Raw genomic sequence first — 19,666 nt, 5'->3', positions numbered from 1 at the left:
GCCCCGCGAGCAGCGCGGTGGACACGCGGGATACCCCAGGGCCTGCGCTCGCGCCCCCGGCGCCCTCCCGGTGGGGGCCCCGCGGCCGGCAGCCCCCCACGCTCCACGGCCGTGCGGGGCCCCGAGCCCCGGTGGTTGAGCGCGAGGTCGCGTCGCGTGTCCCCCCGTGCGCCCCGGGACCCTGCAGGCCGGGCCCGGAGATCGGGGGTCCCCGCGGGCCGCTCCTGGAGTCGGGGGTTTCCCCGCTGCGCCGTGCGGGGACGGGTCACCTCCCCGGGTCACCTCCCCGAGCTGCCGCCGCCCCCCGCCAGGGTTTGAGCTGACCTCGGGCGGAGGCGCCCTCCGCCCCGCCGTCCCCGCCCCCGGCCGGTAACCGCGTGGGGCGGGGCGAAGCGACACGGCTCCCCGCGCCACGCCCCTGCCTGCTCCCTGCTGGGGAGGCGCCGACCACTGGGGCCAGGGCTGCAGCGGCCACGTGGGCCCCTCCCTCAAGGCAACGGCGAGCGTGCAAGCCCCCGGGCACGTGCAAGGGGCCCCTGCTGGGCGGCCCCAGCGCCAGCCCCAGCCCCAGCGCTGACCCGGGAGCACAGGGTGAGGGGGGCACCTCGCGCCGGCCGTGGCAGCCACTGCTGCAGGGTTTCTGGGTTGAACTCTAGGTGAACGCAGCACTCGGTCCACGGTGAAGTCGGGGCTGGGGGAAGAGTAGGGCGGCCCGAAGAAGAGCTCCCCGTGAGACCCTCACAACCGGGGAGCAGGGCGGGCTCCTTTCCTAGGAGAGGGCACTCTGCCTCCCCCGCCGGGCGACCACCGTGCCTGGCGAGCTCACTCCCATCCCAGCCCTCCCAGGCGCCAGGGACTGAAGGAGGGAGGTAGGGCTGGCCAGGATGCCCCTGCAGGCAGTGTCGGGCTGGGTCACCACTCGCTGCCCCATGCCCTGGCTTTATGATAAACAGCCTACCTCCAGGGACAGCCCCCGCCCCCCCCCCCCCCCCCCAGTGCCAGTCCCAGGGGATTTACAGACAAACGGAATTGAGGGCTGGTGAGGAGTCGCACAGCCTCCTGCGGGCTTGCAAGCTGCGCACTGCTGTTACTGCCTTTGATGCTAAATGCAGGGAGGAGCCACGGTGAGTGCAGGGCACCCCTCGCAGGCAGCACAGGGTCTCTGCTGTTCCCTGAGGTGGGGGGCTCCCTTCATCGAGCCACAGTCTGAGGTGCACCAGGGGTCGGGGAGGGGGGCAGTGACCAACTTGGGGACTATGGTTGGTCATGCCAACTGCACTGCTGCTGGGAGCAGCCAGGCCTGAGAGCCCCTGGGGCCCTGACAGTGGCCGGAGTCTCGAGGCCACAGGACAGGGTGGTACAGAGAGGGGTGTTTGGAGGCTGGTATCCAAACAGCAAAAGGGGGTGCCTCTGGCTGCCATCGGCAAGGGGATTCAGGACGAGCAGCACGTCAGCTGCAGCCCACTCACCCGACACCCGAACCGTCTGGGGGCTTCCAGACTGCATCCCTCACCTGCTGCAAGCATCTGCCCTCCCCCCTCCAGGAGCAGCCACATGGCTGACGGGCAGGGAAGCACCCAAGGGAGGCGGCTCTCTTCCAGCCCGGTAACACGCTGGGGTCTCCCCTTCAGTGGCCCGAGGAGGCCAACCTGGGAGCATCAGGCAGGCACACTTGGGGCACAGAAGGCCCCAGGGCCCAGGAATGACAATCTGGAGCACAGCAGTCACTTCAGGAGTTTTATTGGCTTCACGGCGGGGCCGGCATCCAGGTAACGCTATGGCAGGCCCAGTGGCCACGGCCCCGCGGAGCTGGAGTGGCAGCACCCGGGGCAAGCTGGTCAGAGGCCGAGGCAGCCAGCTCCGTCCCCCGGGGAGAGGCTGTGTCCACGCGAGGGCCAGCAGGATGCAGGTGGTGCGGGTGACCCCTCTGTGCGGGAGGAGGTGGCTGAGCTGCTGGGGCAAAGCCTCCGGCGGGGTGCCCCCCACACCCTTACGCTGAGCTTGGAGTCTATTTATTTGGACAGTAAAGTGCGTTACTGAACAAAGTGACTCAAAACCAGAAGCAGAGAAATCACACTTTTCTTTCAGCTAAAAGACAAAACGAATTATGCATCTGCCACGACTTCAGAGTGAGGAGAATGTTGGCTGAAGAGAGAGGGGAACCAGCTTGGGGTAAACGGTGGAGAGGGGCCCTGGGAGACAGGGGGCTGCGCTCAGGGCCCGGGCCACCAGGCTCCTCTGCAGCCTCACATCGGATCCCAGGGGCCAGAGCTCCAGCCAGCGCAGCCGCAAGAATCACATCCGCAAGGCCATGGGTGGCCCCTCAGCAGGTGGCTGGGAGCCGAGCTCCGGCGACAATCACCACACACCGGTGGGGGTCGGTGCTTCAGGCCGGCTTCTCAGCACATCTCCGGCCCACCCCACCCCCTCGCCAACACCAATGGCTCTGCTGAAGGCAGACCCAACCAGATGGGGCCCTGGCCCCCAGAGCAGACCAGTCTTGAGTGACCCACACCAGGTGCACTGGAAGATGCCAGGCACAGCCCTTACCACCAGAAAAGCCAACACGCAGAGACCAGAGTTCTCTGTCCACAGTGCCGTGACTAAGGGAGAGTCCCACAGGCCTCCCCCGACCCCAGGGCAGTCCATGTCTGGGCCAGCCTCTCCTGTGGGTGCCATGCAGCTCCGAGACCCGGCCCTCATTAAGGCAAAGAGGCATCAGGGTGCCGCCCACACCTGCCTGGGGACCCTAGTGCACAGGTACAAGGCCTGACCATGACCTCTGTCCTGGGACCCCGCAACAGTCCCCATGGGCCTCACAATAGGCCAAACCCATACTCTCACGGGGGCCTGATGCAACGGCTCTGTCACCGTGCAGGAGCCCAGGGGATGGGCAGGGCAATGGGAAGAAGGGGCCAGAGCTCTGGGACCTGGGCAGCCTAGTGCACCCCGGGGAGGCCTGGCCCGAGGCATCAGCCTCCTGGAGGGGCTGCTGCCCTCCTGCTGGACCACATCTACAGCTGTGTGGCTTGGCAAGAAAGTCTCAGGCACTGAGGTTTACTTCCAAGAAATGACCGTGGGTCTCTGTCCACCCTCGCCCACCCTGTGTCCTCCCTGCACCCGCTCCTGGGAACTCACTACTAGAGGAAAGGAAGTGGGAACTAGTCTCTCTCACTCCCCTTTTATGTAGTTTTTATCTTAAAAAGAAATAAATAAAAGTCTTCTGGGCAGAAATTACTGATAACTGTTATTACAACCAACGCAGACTTTAAAAATCGCACCTGGAGGTCAGGTGAGAGCAAGGAGGAGGGTGGGCAGCAAATTAACCTGCAGATCAAGCACAAGGGAGGCCAGGAACCCTGGGCCAACTCAGGTTTCCATGGCAATGGCCCCCGGCAGGGGAAGAGGCAGTCTCCCAGCCAGGGTCTGCCCAGAGCAACTGGGTACAGCAGCCACCAGGAACTCCCAACTGGAACCGTGGGAGGGGTGAGAACAAAAAGCATCCAGAGGAAGGGAAGAGAAAGGTGGATAGTGACAGTAAGCCCTCCCCACCCCTCCCTACCCCAGGGGACGGTTCTGAGGTGCCCAAGTCCTTCCGCCACCTGGGAGGCTGGTACGGGGCGTCAGCCCACAGTGCACCAGCCTGGCTCTCCCTCCAGGGAAGCCTGCTGCTGAGAAGCTTTGTGGGTCAGAGACCCGAGGGCAGCCACCCTGCCCTGCCCATCAGGGCTGCCCGCCATCGGGCAATGGTTACGATGATCCCGGCTTCAGAGAGGGCTGGGCTGGGCCCAGTCCTGCCAGCAGGGGCCGGGAGCCCTAGGTCCTCGGGAGGCTGCACATCTCACAGTGGCCGGTGCCAGGCTGGTTCATGAAGGTGCAGTGCTGACAGGCCCACATGGCAGCCGTGGCGGCGTGCGTGGAGCCCCCGACGGCGCCGTACTCGTGGAGACCCGGAAGCTGTACTCCGACTGTGCCTGTGGGTGGAAGAGAAGTGGCCATTCGTTGCTGTTCGGTGTTTCCGCGTGGGGAAGACATTCCACCCCGAGAGCCCTCTATCGTGCTGCTCAGCAGAGTAAAAGGCGACTCTGGCCTCCACCACAGCCAGAGGCACGGACAGACAGGGCTGCAGGACCTCCGAGGGGCCCTGCTCGCACACAGAGCCCTGCCCTACAGGGCGGCCACCCGCAGAACTCAAAGCTGTCAACCGCGACCGGCTCAATCCCACTGCTGCCCTCCTTGCTTGCGGGTCAGGGGCTCCCCCTCCTACTACCAAGGCTGGGTTCCGGGTGAAAACACGGCCTCTGGCCACCCGTGCCCCTCCTCATGGACATTTGGGCCACTGACACTTTTGAGCTACAATCAACAAAGCTGCCGTCAATGCACGGGCACACCTCTCTCAGCTCTGGGTGGACCTGTGTTTTCACGTCTTGGGGGAAAAACCTAGGAGCAGGCTTGTTGGATCACAGAGGAAGTCAAGGTTTCTAAAACACACCGCGGCGGCTTTCACGTTGTCACCGGCGTGCGTGCGGCTTCCAGCTGCCCTGTAAGCTCGCCAGCACTTGGCGCTGTGGCTGCTTTGACGGCCTCTTTGATGGGGGTGATGGGCTCTTGCTTAGAGTAAACTCCATTTCCCGGCCGACTGAGGCTGCTCAGTGTTGCTGTTCTCTTGTGGGGAAAAGTCTAAGTCACCCAGGTTGTTTTTACATCCTAGTGTAGTTGACACAGGAGGTTCTATCAGTCTCGGGCATATGATATAGTGATTTGACAATCCTATGACAATCCTGTACAGTGCGCGGTGCCCCCGCAGGCAGGTGGGCTCACCCCACCACCATCTTACAGGCTTATGGCTGGGCTCAACCTGCAGCCTCTCCAGGCACCCCGGACTGACACAGACGGTGCCACAACATTAAAGCTGCTGAGTAATGTTTCTCCGTGAAGGATCTAAAAACCACACTGGTGGCCCGGGCGGGGGTGGGGGCAGCACGCAGACTTGCGGGGGGGGTGGCCAGCACCACACCACTGTCCACCCGAGGACACGAGGCTGTGGGGCTTCACTGTAGGGAATTTGGTGGGAACAAGCTGTCTCCTGCCTTAGAGTGGTGAGCAGAACTTCAGGAGAGCAAGCGCTTGTGGCACAGCTGGCCAGCCACAGTACTGCTCTGTCAGATTTGTATGAAAAGAAAACCTGGGGATCCCTGGGTGGCTCAGCGGTTTGGTGCCTGCCTTTGGCCCAGGGCACGATCCTGGAGTCCCGGGATCGAGTCCCACATTGGGCTCCCGGCATGGAGCCTGCTTCTCTCTCTGCCTGTGTCTCTGCCTCTCTCTCTCTCTAATATAAATAAATAAATCTTAAAAAAAAAAAAAAAAAAAAAAAGAAAACCTGACAAACAATGTAGCACAACCACTACTGAGGCGCTCCAGACCACCGATGCCCCAGGTATCGGTATCAAGAGAACAAGAGGTGTCCGCTAGGCTCCCTCACGGCGTAGGTTCCACTGGGGTCTTTTCTTGGCTAATTTTGGTTCTAGTACCTAACCCACTACACTGAGGAAACGGTATAAACATTTCCATGTATTTTCAAAGTTGTCTGAAGAGGGCATTCCAGTATTTCTCAGAGCCACAAAGGAAGGGACGCCACCAGCAGCCCACCACTCTGAGCCCTCTGCTGGCGGGGCGGGGATATCGGGAGCAGCTGCCCGGGAATGCAGCCCGGGAGGCTCTGCCTGGGGCTGCGAGGTGATGAGGGCCCCTGCGGACACAGATCCCTACATTCTATTCTGTAAGGCTTTTCCGCTTCATCCATCGAGAAAGGTCTGAGGACCAGGAGTAGGAAGGGAAAAAGAAAAGCCTGAGGAGTGCTGGCCTTTCAGCACTATGGTGAAACGCCAGGTTTCTGTTTATCTAAAACAGTGATATTCAAGCACCTGGATGGCTTAGTGGGTGAAGCACCTGCCTTCAGCTCAGGTTGTGATCTCAGGGTCCTGGGATCAAGTCTTGCGTCGGGCTCCCTGCTCAGCAGGGAATTTCCCTCTCCTCCTGCCTCTGTCCCTCCTGCTCATGCTCTCTCTTGAATAAAATCTTTTTAAAAAATTAGAAGACAAAAAACAATGCAATGACTTTCCAATTGCTCCTCAGATGCTGGATGATTAGCAAATCATCTGTACACATATAGGTACGAGCACAGAGCTGAACACCCAAGATCTGTGTGGCCTTGACAGTGTGCATGAGCAGCAATGAAAAAGTCTGTGTGCTTGTTGGACTGCCCTCGACACCCAGCTTGTGCTGGACCTCAGAGGCTTACAGAGTAGTGCCCAGTTCCCTGGGCTCTGGTGATGGGAGGGCAGGGACACTTACTGCACAGCTGCTCGATGGTGGCCCACTGCTCAGACTTCTTCCACGTCTGGGCGAGCTCCTCATTTCTGGTCCTCACTGCCTCCAGCAACAAGCTGATGCTGTCCTGCAAGAACCCAAAAATGAAGACTCCAACTTGCTGTGCGATGGTGGACACACTCTTGTTAATAAGACTCTTCTTCCCCAATGTCAAGACATACTCCAGAGGGAATTAAAAAAATCTCACAGGCTGTCACTATGAAACACAAAATGCCACACACTTAGGTCTATAAAATCAAGTGCTAAATTCAGAGCTAAACTTAAGTTCATCCTGAAGAGCTGCCCTCTGCCACAAGCAGACCACTATGCTCAACCACCGAGATACTGAGCTCACATCCCTTATCCTGAGAACTTGGATGCACAGACAGGAGCTCACGGCCATGGGGTCCACCCTCCACCCTCATGCTTTCCCTGGAGGCTCTCTGTCTTCTCAAACGTCTCTAGATCCTACACCTCCAGGGTCCAAGTACAGAAAATTAAAATAGTCTATACAATGAGAAACTACTAAAGCTTCAGGGGATCTCAGGGGCTCCCCAGAAAATGTTTTCCAACAGGTGACTGCCAAACAGTACATGTCTACTGACAAGCGGGCCTGGTGTGCAGAGCCCAGACCTCTGGCACCTGCCCGACTGGATGAGCAGTGGCCTGCACTGGGGCCGAAGGGCCACTCTCTGCGCTCAATGAGGCAAGCAGAGGCAGAGGGAAATCTTGGGGTACCTGATGTCAAATATATGAAGCAGGTAGTTTGGGGCCAAGATACAGACACAAGATAGACCGAACAGGATACAAGTGGGGACTGAGGCGCTTCTGCCCTCTGTCACCTTCAGGGAATGTGTCAAGTCAGGGGCTCAGAAGAAATTCATTCCTCTCACTCTGCTATTCCCAAAGGTCTCAAGCACCAGAAAGGCACACACTAAGTAAGGGCCTCCTGGGTGGACCCACTGCCCCTACGCTGCTCAGACAGCAGCCACTGTTGGTGACACTTGCTCTCGGCTCCCTGACAGCACGTCTTCAAAACGCCAACTATGCAGCTGTGGACTCAGGGCCTGGATGCCAGCCAACCTTCTGGGCCAAGGCAATAAAACCACAGTTGATTCAGGAGAAGAGGAGATATCAGTAAGAAGGAGGGGCTGTGATTCTGAAACCGTTATAGAGTGCTGCATCTCTAATGCTCCATGCTAGAGGACAGAGCTCAATGTCCTCTGCTTCCCATGCAGTTATGACAAATGGAACTGTCCTCCATGGGGTGGGGACACGACACCGAGGCTTAGAGAAGCTGTTTCAGTGTAATTGCTAAATGTGGAAGCTCCATCTCTGTACCAAGAAGCCCCTTGTGAAAAGCCACTGCCCACAGGACCTAAGAGGGACTCTGACCCAGCTTCCCAGCCATGCTCTGGCTTGTGAGAAAAGGAAGCATCTTTTTTATAGCCAAACCCCACCTGGGGACCACCAAAGCCAGATATTCAGTCGGCACACACACTCAGGCCTGTACCTGCAGAGGCATGACCTCATTGGTGACCAGAAACAGCAGGAGGTGGAAATCCGAGATGGTATCCAGGAACACGGATGAGGTATTCTGGGACAGATAGGTGGCCAAACTGTGGAAGTCCTACAGTGGTGAGGGAGGAAACAAGTGAGCACGAGCGTCCCCAGACAGCCCTGGGTCCCAGCCCAGAGAGCCATCGTCCCCTCCTGAGACACGGCTGAGTGCAGAGCTCAGACACACACCACTCCCCATCCTGTTTGATAAACACTGATGGGGACCCAGGCCAGAGGGACACATGGCTGCAACATGAGCTGTGGCTCTATCCTCCTAGGAGGATGCTCTCAGTACACATGTGACTTATCGACAGGTGTAAGAGAACACAGTTATAAAGCTGACCCAGCTGGCAAATGCATTCACAAGGACAGATCGCCCCCCACCCGCCACCTCCAGGGGGATAGTGGGTTGCGGGAAGGGCTGACTTCGGGGCTAGGAGAAGACCTGCCTGGTACTCGCGGTTCACCTGTACTGCTGACCTTGGGTACTTGGACCGCGAGGATAGAGAGAGAGAGAGTGTTGGGGGGATTATGCAACATGACCGCCTTCAGCAAAACTAAACGCAGGCATTCAAGAATGCCACCCAGAAAGTGGCTCTGCACCTTTATAAGCACCCTGAGTCCCACAGATGGGCCATGAGGAGAGCAAAGCATCAGAGAGGTTTTGTAAGTGAAGCACCATGCTTCTCAAGAAAATATCCTTATATTCTTTTCTGTGATGCCTGTTAACAATTCGAACAAACATGTCCCAGACCATCCATGTGGCAGCAAGAGGCACCTGCAGGAGAGAGCAGGGGTCACGGCACAGGATGTGCTGCGTGAGACCCGCACCGAGTGCTAGAAAGCCTGGGTGGCCGGGCCACACAACGCCACACACGTCCTGGATGGTGCATGAGAGATGAAGCAGGGTGACAGGACAGGAAGCCAGAGCAAGCAGTGAAGTGACACATCTCCACAAGAAATGACGTTTGTTAACAAATAAAAAAGTTGTTAGGAGAGGACACGAGTGACAAATAAATTTGGGGAAAAAAAGAAGTCAAGTGAGAATGGCCCTTCTGGCAGATCCACAGGCCTGGGGCCTCATGGGGCTCTGTTCTGTGGTTATCTGTCAGCCCGGAGTGGATGTCAGGGTGATCAACAGTGTCTCAGAGACAGTCCTAGCTGGGCTTCGTCACAAGAATGAATCAGGAGAGTTTGAAACCTTGGTACTTTCTGGAAAAACAACACTGACACTAGATGAACAAGCAGTAGTTACTTTAAATTATGTTTCTAAAGACAAAGAGCTTACCTGTGTCTCACCCAATACATCCCGGTTTTCAATAGGAAATGGATTTTGTGAAATAGAAAAAGTATAAACTGGATCCTTGGGGAAAGTTGTTGTGATCTAATGAACAAAAACACAAATCCTTGATAAATTGTGCTGCCAACAGCGGTGAGGGCGGCCCCAGGTGCCCCAAACAGCCCTGAGCACAGCACCCACCCCTGAGCTCCGGCCAGAGTCCTAACTGTTCCCCACTGGACACAAGGGTCACCCATTAATGACACCCTAAATGAAAGCCCTAACACTCTGACTCTGGGAAGCAAACTGAAGGATCCCTGGTCACAAGTTTTAGGATCGTGCCATTTGTGGGCAGTTTGTGTGTGCTGGCCAGGCTTCCATCTGCCCAGCCGCTCACACAGAGGCCCTCCCCGTGGAGGAGCCAGAGAGTGAGCTCTGGGAACGCAGTGGACGGGGACAGAAGAACTCTCAGGGTCAGCCTTGATGCTGTGAGAGACACAATGACCTCCAGAGCTTGCAGAGGCCCCTCTGGACATACGGCACCACTGCACGGAGCCAGGGCATGTCGAGGCAGCAGGAGAACCCACGCTTCTGAGATGCAGCACACAGCCCTCCTGCTCTTCCCATCAGACAGGCTGGAGTCAAGAGCTTATGTCTGAAGGGGAACCTGAGCCCTTCATTTGGCTCAGACATGCTTTAGTAACAGCAGAGGGCATTTTAAATCTAACACATAATCAATAGAAACTACAGGGACAGTGGTAAATGTACAAGAATCAATACAAATATAGTTTTTCATTCCTCCTGGCAGACGCCTCTCCCCACGAAAGCACCCAAGTGTGAGCTATCAACCACCTTTTGGTTGACACAGCTTTTCCTCTACAATATGACACCAGCGGCAGCAGATTACACCTCATCCAGATTTAGGGTAGCTATTCTGGTTCCTTCGGGACTATTTCTAAAGAATGAAAATGTTGTTCTGGTCTGTTTTCTGCATCAGTGAAGGCAGCGGGCCGTTTCAAGCTGGCTGGCCCAGGATTTGCTGTGACTGTGCCAGCACTCTGAAGGACAAGCTGAGCCATCCACAGCATCTGAGACCTGAGCCCCACTGCTCTTTTAAAGATTTTATTTTTAAGTCATCTCTACACCCAACGTGGGGCTTGAACTCACAACCCCAAGAGCAAGTCACACTCCATCAACGGAGCTAGTAGCCAGGCGTCTCTCCCACCGTCTCTTCCCCTGGTCTTTTATCGACCAGACCATGCAGTTTGGGGACTCTGGCCACAACGCCGCGTACCTGCATGGCCTCTGTCAGCTACGGATCCTAAGCCTCAGTCTGTTCCTCTGTGAGACACAGATGACTCCGAGTGCCTACATCCACTAAGGCTCAGACACACAGGCCTTATTAGTCTTAGCTGCTGTCACAGTTCTAAAGACGCCGGAAGAGCCTTCCAGGCTGTAGAGACAAAGGTCTGTGGAAGCCACAGCACTTTTGCTTTGGGAGGGCAGGGACGATGGTGGGCCAGCAACAACAGAGCACCTACCAGGCAGCAGATGTGGAATTAAGAGACATATGTGTTAGACCTGAAACCTCCCCTTAGAGCATGACAGAACCAAAGTTCACTAGGCAGTCTGCGAATATCCCAGACGCCCACCTCGACCTGTGTTCCAACAGCCCCAACCCAGCCTGCCTCAGGTCATCTAGCCAATGCCCTGACACATCCACAGCACATCCACAGCAGCTCAGGGAAGGGGGCTCATTCATCCCTTCTCCTGCCTGAAACAGCAGCCTGCTCATGAGGGGGACTGCCCCAACCTCGTTCCATAAGAACAGAGAGCCTGGGTATCATAGGGCAGAATGTTCCCTCACAACCAAACTTTACTGACTCAACACACTAAGCAAGAACTCGGCCCATTTCTAAAAAGAAAGAGGTGGGGAGGCCACAAGGAAAGAAGACCTCAGAAAGTGGGCTTTAAATCACGCAGACTCCTCCTAAGTGTATGTTCCATCAATCTGTTTTCATCTTAATTACACCCTAGGTAGTCTAAAAAACAGATGCCTTTACGGCCTAGGTAATAAATACGTTCTCAGGAACTGTCAATTGGAATGGAGCACCGATGGGCTTGGCTCATGGGGACCTGCTGCTCCAAATGCAATGATATTTTACAACCTGAATCACATGCCCTTCCTGAGTCCAAATGTAGCCCAGAGAGATCCTTGCAGGCAGCGGTTAGGAAATGAGCAGCCGCCCGTCCCCTTGGAACAGAGCTGATTGCTGCAAATGTGTTGGGCATTCATGCTGGAGTCCTCGACTGCCCTTTGGCCTGGGACCACACCTCCAGGACTAGAGCACGCCTCCAGAAAGGAGCTGAGACTGGGACCAGGCATTCTGGAGTTCCACCCAGGAAAGCACACTACCATCTCACTCAAGGACAATCATGGCTACCTGCCCCGGGGGACTGACTCAGGAGGAGAGTGACCCACCACCGTGAGCCCGGCTTTGGCAGCTGAGGTCTGAGTCTGGCCAGGGCAGCACCCGCACACACCGCACCATGCACAGTACCACACTGGGCTCGCTGACCTCCACAGGCTGCCTGGCCAGGTCAGTGGTCCTTTGTTATACTTTAGGTTTGGGAGAAGATAAATCCTAAGTTGTTTTTAAGGAAATAAAAACATAGAAACTAGAAGAAAAAGACCTTGAAATCACCAGCTTTTCATGATGACAGAAGCTCAATGATTCATATATTTCCCGGGTGTCCATCCTGGGCCAGGTATAGGGGCAACTGTCCAAGCTACTGCTGCTACCCTCACAGGGCCCCCACCCGGCAGCCCAGGGGGGTGGCGGGGCGCTGTACACTTACATCTATGATCAGATACTCCACGGGCAGGGGCCGGGCCAGCTGGGTGATCTCATTGCCAAACTTGTCTATGTCCTGAAACAGGAAATAAAAGTGAGCAGCATGAGCAAAGATGTGATCAGTGACATGGTTTATCTTTTACATGCTTGTCTTAGCTTTTGAATGACTACAATTTCTTTTTAAAGATTTATTTATTTGAAAGAAAGAGTAAGAGAGAGAGGACACAAGAGGAGGGGGGAGGAGAGGGAGCAGAACTGCCCCCCCTCCGCTGTGCAGGACTCGATCCCAGGACCCTGAAATCATGACCCGAGCTGAAGGCAGATAGATGCTCAACCAACTGAGCCACCCAGGCGCCACCAATGACTACAATTCTTGCCTATGTGTATGAAAAGCAGACAGGATACTGTGCATGTTTTTGCTACGCATCCACCTTCTGTCATTTCCTGGAGCTCTGTATGATGATGGCCATAACATGAAAACCAGCCATGCTTTTTCTACCATGCGTAGTCTCTGCTGGGAGCCTATGTTACAGCCCCCTACCCAGCATACACATCAGGCCTCACACTAACGTTGCCCTGTGCAACACACGGGTCCAGGGCTCCCTCCCACCTGCCTCCCAGGCTACACCTGTTCCTTTCCATCCTGGACAAGCTCCCCACAATCTTGAGCCTAAATGCTAGCTCCTAATGATCTACTTACACCTCTGAAAACCCAACTTAATACACATACGTTAATAAAATAAATACATACACAAACGAGTACACACACACACAAATACGCAGACATGGAAAACCCCCACCACCAATCTGTCAAAGTCTAAACTTGTTTTGCTTTGTCAGATGCACAGAACATAAAGTTTAATTATGGGGAAAAATGGCCAGCATATGTTCATTAATCATAAAATGACAATTATATCTGATTTATGTCAAACATGCTGAGTTCAAACAGAGCTCTAAAATAAATTCATAAGAACCAACACTTTTCATTAAAGATTCTGTGAGAGGGGGTCATATTTTCTATCTAAATCATCATTTAACATCATATAAATCATTCACTGAGTCATATATAAATTATACATCCATAACTTCCAATTATGGGGCCTTCCATAAAAGTTTACATTTATTAAAGCTCTCAGACCCAAATGGATGCCAGGCAGGTCCCCCCTGAGGTCTGTAGGATGACGCAAGGCCACCCCAGCATATCCCACCTTTCCAGGGACGTCAGAGGCACGCACCGTCGTTCAAGACAACCTTCCCAGGCTGTTCCTAAGTTGAACCAGGTCTATCATCCTAATGGCAAGTCCGGAGGTCCTATTTGGCCCAGATCCTTTTGTTTAGAAATTTAAATTTCTGGTCTGCAATAAAGCTGTTTATCCATGCCTTCCTGACCTTTCTTCGATTCACAACTAAAGAGAGCTGCCAACCAGAGCCCGCCCCTCTGCTCTCCCAGGACACCGTCCAAATCTAACTACACAGGAAGCATTAGCACCCCATCAAAGGACACATTCCTGGAAACAACACACCATGCTTTGTCTGTCTGGCTTCTTTTGAAGTTGGAATTACTTTCCACTCCATCTGGGTAAGAGTCACTTGTCCTTACACGTGACAGGTGGCTGCCCTGCGCTGGTTTCCACAGCAGTCAGGCCGAGCCCAGCTTTCTGTGGCTCTCCTGGCTTGGACGGGGGCAGCCTGAGACATGGGCCGGTGGAGTAGGTCCTGGGGCCCCAGAAGCGGCAGTTTCTCGATAAAGGAGATATGGTAGGAGGCGGGAATCAAATCCAATCACACTAAATCACCACTTCCAAAAATACACGCTTGCCCCTACAAGAAATAACCTGCAACAACTCATATATAATTAGCCCATCTGGAATTCATCTTCCAATCTAATTAAGCTCTAATATGCAGAAACATTCTTCCAGCACCTGTTCGCTTTCATCTTCCCCTCTAGGGATTTTTCTTGTTAAATGCCCCTCTCTCTTTTTTTTCTGCGTCATGCTATTCTCTTTCAAATTTAACTACCCAACTGTACCTTTCTGCTCCCCAAGAAAATAAAGGTGCTGCATCCCCCTCTGCTCCCCGGGGGGAGAACAGGTAACTTCTATCTTTCCCCCGTGCCTCCACGTCTATGTTTCTGCCAGCCAGTCCCCAGCCCTACACAGCATCTGAAAAGCAATTACTTTTTATAGGCGTCAGCAGATGTCGGGCTGGGGGAGGAGGGCCTCTGAATTCCCAGGTCGGCAGCCGACAAAGTGTCAGCGGTTTCATCTCCACGGGGAGGAAGTCTCTGGGATAGGCAAGGGCTGAGGTCCTCGGTGCCAGGCCACCTGCAATGGCCATGTCTGCAGACAGCTGCACCACCGTCGGGATAGTATAGAGAAGGCCAGGGATCTCTGTCTTTGTGGCAGGACAAGGACAAGCTCCACTGACCTGGTGGTGCCATCTTTCTTGGAAAAGGTGAACGAAATCCCTATTGTATTGCTTTTCTCTTTAAAGAATTGGTAAGAAGGATAACAAGTAACACCAGCAGCTTGACCTGAGACTTCACAGGATAAAGAAAAAAATCAAAGTTCTCAGAACAATGTTTCTCAAAAGAATCACTGTCTAGGAAACAGTCCTGTCAATAAGCACCTACAGAGTGTCTGTCAGAGGCAAACAGAATCAGCAGCTAACATATATTAGGTGCTGGGGGTACACGGTCCAGGCTAGACACCACATGTATACAACCAGCAGGCCCCAGTGCATGAGGACATCAGGGGCTACCAAAGTGAGTTCATGTGCCTGAGGTGGAGTGCCTGGTAGAGGTGGGTGGAGGGGGTTAGAGACCCTGTCTACCCATATCAGAACCCCAGAGCTCAGCACTGGAACCTGACACACTCTGCTCTTCCACCCTGCGCTGGCACCGAGGTCAAACATTCCAACCCCACTCCCACTTGTGGGGACCCTGTGACCACAGGCTCCAGTCCTGCAAGTATCATGCTGAGCAAAACTTGCTACCTCCAACTCCAGAGAAAGAATGGGTACCACAGAATCCTTGTTCCTAGACTGGGACATCATGACAATATGTGGTTCAGAGTCTCTTCTCTTATTGGCAATTTCTTGATTGATAAATTTTCCTAAATAATGCCCATTATGTAGCAAACATAATCTCTTGTAATTAAAATATTTGTTTAAAAAATATTTACAAGTGCAGCGGTCTTTACCCTGAGAAATACAGAAACATATTATGGAACTATAATGGGGTGCCTGGGGGGGGGCTCAGTTAAGTGTCCATCTGCCTTCAGCTCAGGTCTTGATCTCGGGGACCTGGGATCGAGCCCCAAGTCGGGCTCCCTGCTCAGCGGAGAGTCTGCTTCTCCCTCTGCCCCTCCCTTAGCTGGTGCTCGCTCTCTCAAATAAAATCTTCAAAAGGAAAAAAAAAAAAACCCACAAGGAGAAAATGTAGGTAAATATAGAGTTATGGGGTAAAGAATTACTTCCTAAATATAATAACAAAGGCAGAAATTACCATGAAAAAGGATCTTTGAAATCAGAAACTATTTCACCATCTTTACAGGAAAAACATAAAGAAAATGACAGCCTGGCACGTGTCTCTAACATACGACAAAGGGTTAACATACAAAACCCAACAAACAATGCAGAAACAATGAATCACCTCACAAATACCCAGTGCTGCACACGCCAAGGCAATTCACAAAGGACACAGGAGACCCTGGGATGAAGCGGGTGCGGAGCAGGGTCCTGACAGAGCCACTGCGCCCACGCGCCAGCAAGGGCAGTGTGGTCTGCAGCCCAGTCTGCATGAGGGAACTGTGCCACCTTTTTGGAGATTTGGGAGAATGCCTAACACCCTTGAAATACAACTGTCCTTCAACAAATAATGACAGCTCTGGGGATTTGTCCTGAGTAATGTAGAGCACACACCAAAAGCAAGGTAAGGGATGGGCCGAGGATCACTGCTGAGAAGTGCCAGGTGCTGGGCACAAACCTGGGTCCCTCAACAGCCAGCTCCTTGAAGGAGGGACGACCCCCTCTGCCTCCGTGCCCTCCTCGCCGCTACACCTTGGATCCCACCCTCCTGCCCCACCGCCTGAACCAGCCCCACAAAGAGCCGAGTTCCATGGGGCGGTGGGGCTGCCCGGCCCGGCCGACTCCGTCCTCTCACTTCCTTGCAAGGCTTCCAGTGGAACTGACACCAAAAATGGCTTGCTTGGCTTCGTTCCTGGTCCCACCATCCCAGACCTCAAACACCAAACACTGGCCCCTAGGTCTCAGGGTGCTACTCACCGCAGTTATCTGACTCCAGTGCCCACCTGCTCACCCTGGCCAGAGACCTAGCTCCAGCCTGGGTTCCTCCCTGCCACCCCGGAGGCCTCCGGGGCACTCTGCCCAACGGCCACAGGGAGTGGACATGTGTCCCCTGCATTACAGCACCAGTCTTCTCACTGGGTTCCCCAACTCTGTGCCCAGAATGATCTACAACACTGACCTCCCACCCACAACCTGGTATCCAAGCACCTCCTATCACACATCACACTGCTTTCAGGCCCACCTCACATCTCCCTCCTGTGGCCATCTCCGAATTCCCCAGACCCTCTGCTCCACACCAGTCACCCCTTGCCACAGGACCAACACCAGGAGCACTCACGTGGATCATTTTTCTCATGTTACAAAAACCCCAAATGAGAAAACATCTTGTTCCCACTTCCCACACAAGCACTGTCCATCGCCTCCCACCTTTCCAGCAGACTCGGTTTTTGGCCGGCCTCTCCTTTAAATCCACACTAGCCAGCCCTGCGTTCTCTACACCAGCTGCTCGGGCCCCGATGGCCACATGGTGCCCACAATACTCTCATTCTGGGATTGTCAGCACCACATGACAAGGTACCTGTTTCTCGGCTTGGCTTCCTGGTGCCCCCTGGCATCCCGGGAGTGCACACTGTCTCTGCTGCGGCCCTCACCTGCCCCTGAATGCTCGTCTCCACCTCTCCTCCCCAACGATGGCATCCAGGCAACAGCCCCTCACACCATCCACACAGCACATCTGCAGACCCACCTCCAGGTACAACTCACTGTCCCAGGCTCCATACTCACCCACCCCCGGCCAGGGTGGTGTAGAGGCATGGGCCTAGGTCCAGAGCTGCACTGGCGCACGCAGGAGCCCTCACAGCACCCAGAACAACCGGAATAGCTTTCAGTTGTTACAGACGCTATGATTTAGCCACATCTTCAGTCATGTGCTCCTTCTTCTTCATAATCACATTTAAATGATTGACCTAGGGGCCCCTGGGTGGCTCAGCGGTGGAGCGTCTGCCTTCAACTCAGGTCATGATCCTGGGATCCTGGGATCCTGGGATCAAGTTCCACATCGGGCTCCCCACAGGGAACCTGTTTCTCCCTCTGCCTGTGTCTCTGCCTCTCTCTGTGTCTCTCATGAATAAATAAAATCTTAAAAAAATAAATGATTGACCTAAAGCAACAGTAAAAAAATGAGAAGTAGGCCAGATGCAGACAGTGGTTACTGCTCACCAGGCCTCCCTCGGGTCTTTCTATAGAGATCAAGTGTGCGACCACGAACCCAAAACTCTTGCTTTAAACTACAGAAGGAAACCAAATGGAGTGTAAAATGGCACAGAAAGGGAGAAAAGAAAATACCATACTCTCTTCTGCCCTGAACAGCCCCAAGATAACCCACATCAAGCAGTAGCTCCCTCAGGAAAGCACCTGCTTTTACAAACAACATGCCTTGGATGTCACTGCACGTCTTCCCGATCCTTACTTCTCCAGACTCACTGCCTCTCAATCACATCCCCTGCCCAGCCCCTCTTCATGGGTTGCACACCACCCGCCAGGGCATGCAGACCAGAGTGTGGCCAAACACTGCCCTCACAAAAGCCCCCCAAGCTCTCCGGGCCTGTCCTCTGTACACTGTACACACACCCACAGGAACATGAGCATCACCACCCACGTATGCTCACGCTGCATATACAGTTATGTATTGAATTTTACGTTTTGAGTTTTATCCTAGGTCCTTAAATAATTTTCAAGCACATGCCTTAAGTGGTCACAATATATTCTACCCAGTGACATATTTTAATTTAATGCCCCATTATTGGACTTTTAGGTGGCCTCCCATATTTGTTATCACAGATGACACCAAGAAGAGTAGCCTCAGGTGAACCTTGGTGCACGGCCCATTTGCAAGGCTGACTCTTAACCCAGCCACAGCCCACGGGAGGACCAAGAGGATTATTTCCATGTTTGCTTTCAGAGGTCTCTTTGCTCAAACTGTATTTTCCTAAAACATATGAGAAATGAATATCTCAAATCCTACAAGGCTATAAACAACTGTGGGAAGCATGGCAACCCTGCTCTCACTAACTAACAGCCAAATGAGCAATCCGGGAAAAAAACACAGCGTGATTTAAAGAAATAACACAGGCTCTGTGATCAAAGGGAGCTCACTTCCCAGGGCGCCTGGGGGGCTCAGTCAGTGAAGCATTGGACTTTGGCTCAGGTCACGATCTCAGGGTGCTGGGATGGAGCCCTGCAACGGGCTCCCTGCTCAGCGGGGAGTCTACTGGAGATTCCCTCTGCCCCGCCCCCCACTCGTGCTTTTTCTCAAATAAACAAAATCTTAAGGGGAGGGGGGTGCGCACTTCTTAAGTGCAAGAAATTTACAAGAATGGAAGTAAAAAGCACATTTTCAACCTGATAAAGGATATTACCAAACAAATAAAAAACCCACAGCAAACTCCTAGATAATGATGAAATCTTAAAAGCACTTCCTTTATGGAAGCCTGGGTGGCTCAGTGGTTGAGCGCCTGCTTTCGGCTCAGGTCGTGATCCTGGGGTCCCAGGATCGAGTCCCGCGTCGGGCTCCCCGCACAGAGCCTACTTCTCCCTCTGCCTGTGTCTCTGCCTCTCTCTGTGTGTGTCTCTCATGAATAAATAAATAGAACATTAAAAGGAAAAAAAAAAAAAGCACTTCCTTTACAGTTAAAAATAAGACAACAGTGCTGGTCACTGGACGTTGTTCTGGAAGCCCTACCAACAGGAGGAGGCGAAATGAATGGGAAGGGAGAGACCATCGCCATTCCTAGATAATACACTCATCTGTGCAGAAAGCCCAGAGGAATATACATGTGAATTCAGAGGAACCAATAATAGATATCAAAGTTGCCAAACATTTATCAGTTTCAAATAGCTAAAACATAATTTAAAAAAGACGCTATTTATAATATGTAGAAACCGTAAGTATCAAGGAGCAATCTACAGGCAGGACCTCCATGCCGATGACCCTAAGTCCCTGAGACACTGGGGACATGGAGCAGGTGCAGCACCCCCACATTCGCAGGGGAACTCAGCACAGAAAAGGGGGCCATGAAGTCCTAGTAAGACTTGTTTGTTCTGGTGCAACTTGTGAGCCAGTTGTCTATCTTCTACGGAAGAGAAAAGGGTCAGGAGCAGTCAAGGCTCCTGAAGAAAAGTATGGTGGGGATATAAGCAATCAGGCACAGAGGGTAACCGTAGTCAGAGTGATGGTGAACACATAATATTGGTGCCAGCGGAGAAAACTGGCCAATGGAGCGGAGCAGAGCAGAAA

General features: G+C 53.7%; 1 protein-coding gene and 1 long non-coding RNA gene across 5 annotated transcripts in view; one reads left to right on the top strand and one right to left on the bottom strand.

Moving 5' to 3' along the window:
• Positions 1-348: 348 nt before the first annotated feature.
• Positions 349-2,808, top strand: LOC125755695 (uncharacterized). 2 transcript variants are annotated; one of them, XR_007412766.1, is made up of 2 exons: positions 349-1,124; positions 2,089-2,808. It is a non-coding gene; the product is annotated as an uncharacterized LOC125755695 (long non-coding RNA). The 2 variants fall into 2 exon arrangements; XR_007412765.1 differs by lacking the exon at positions 349-1,124 and adding an exon at positions 1,146-1,769.
• The window catches only part of NPLOC4 (NPL4 homolog, ubiquitin recognition factor), a 65,823-nt gene continuing 48,220 nt past the window's right edge, over positions 2,064-19,666 (bottom strand). For 2 of the 3 annotated variants that reach the window (XM_049113844.1, XM_035720568.2), the window contains exons 12-16: positions 12,068-12,139; positions 9,218-9,313; positions 7,883-7,999; positions 6,355-6,457; positions 3,222-3,974 (exon numbers count right to left, since the gene is read on the bottom strand). In XM_049113844.1, coding sequence (XP_048969801.1) covers positions 3,817-3,974; positions 6,355-6,457; positions 7,883-7,999; positions 9,218-9,313; positions 12,068-12,139 — 546 coding nt within the window. In that variant the 3' untranslated portion in view covers positions 3,222-3,816. Of the gene's footprint in view, positions 3,975-6,354; positions 6,458-7,882; positions 8,000-9,217; positions 9,314-12,067; positions 12,140-19,666 lie in introns of all 3 variants that reach the window. The other variant, XM_025468296.3, reaches the window with a different exon arrangement.

This window comes from Canis lupus, chromosome 9, assembly GCF_003254725.2.
Source record: "Canis lupus dingo isolate Sandy chromosome 9, ASM325472v2, whole genome shotgun sequence".
Taxonomy (NCBI): Eukaryota; Metazoa; Chordata; class Mammalia; order Carnivora; family Canidae; genus Canis; species Canis lupus.
This window is presented reverse-complemented; position numbering and strand designations above follow the sequence as displayed.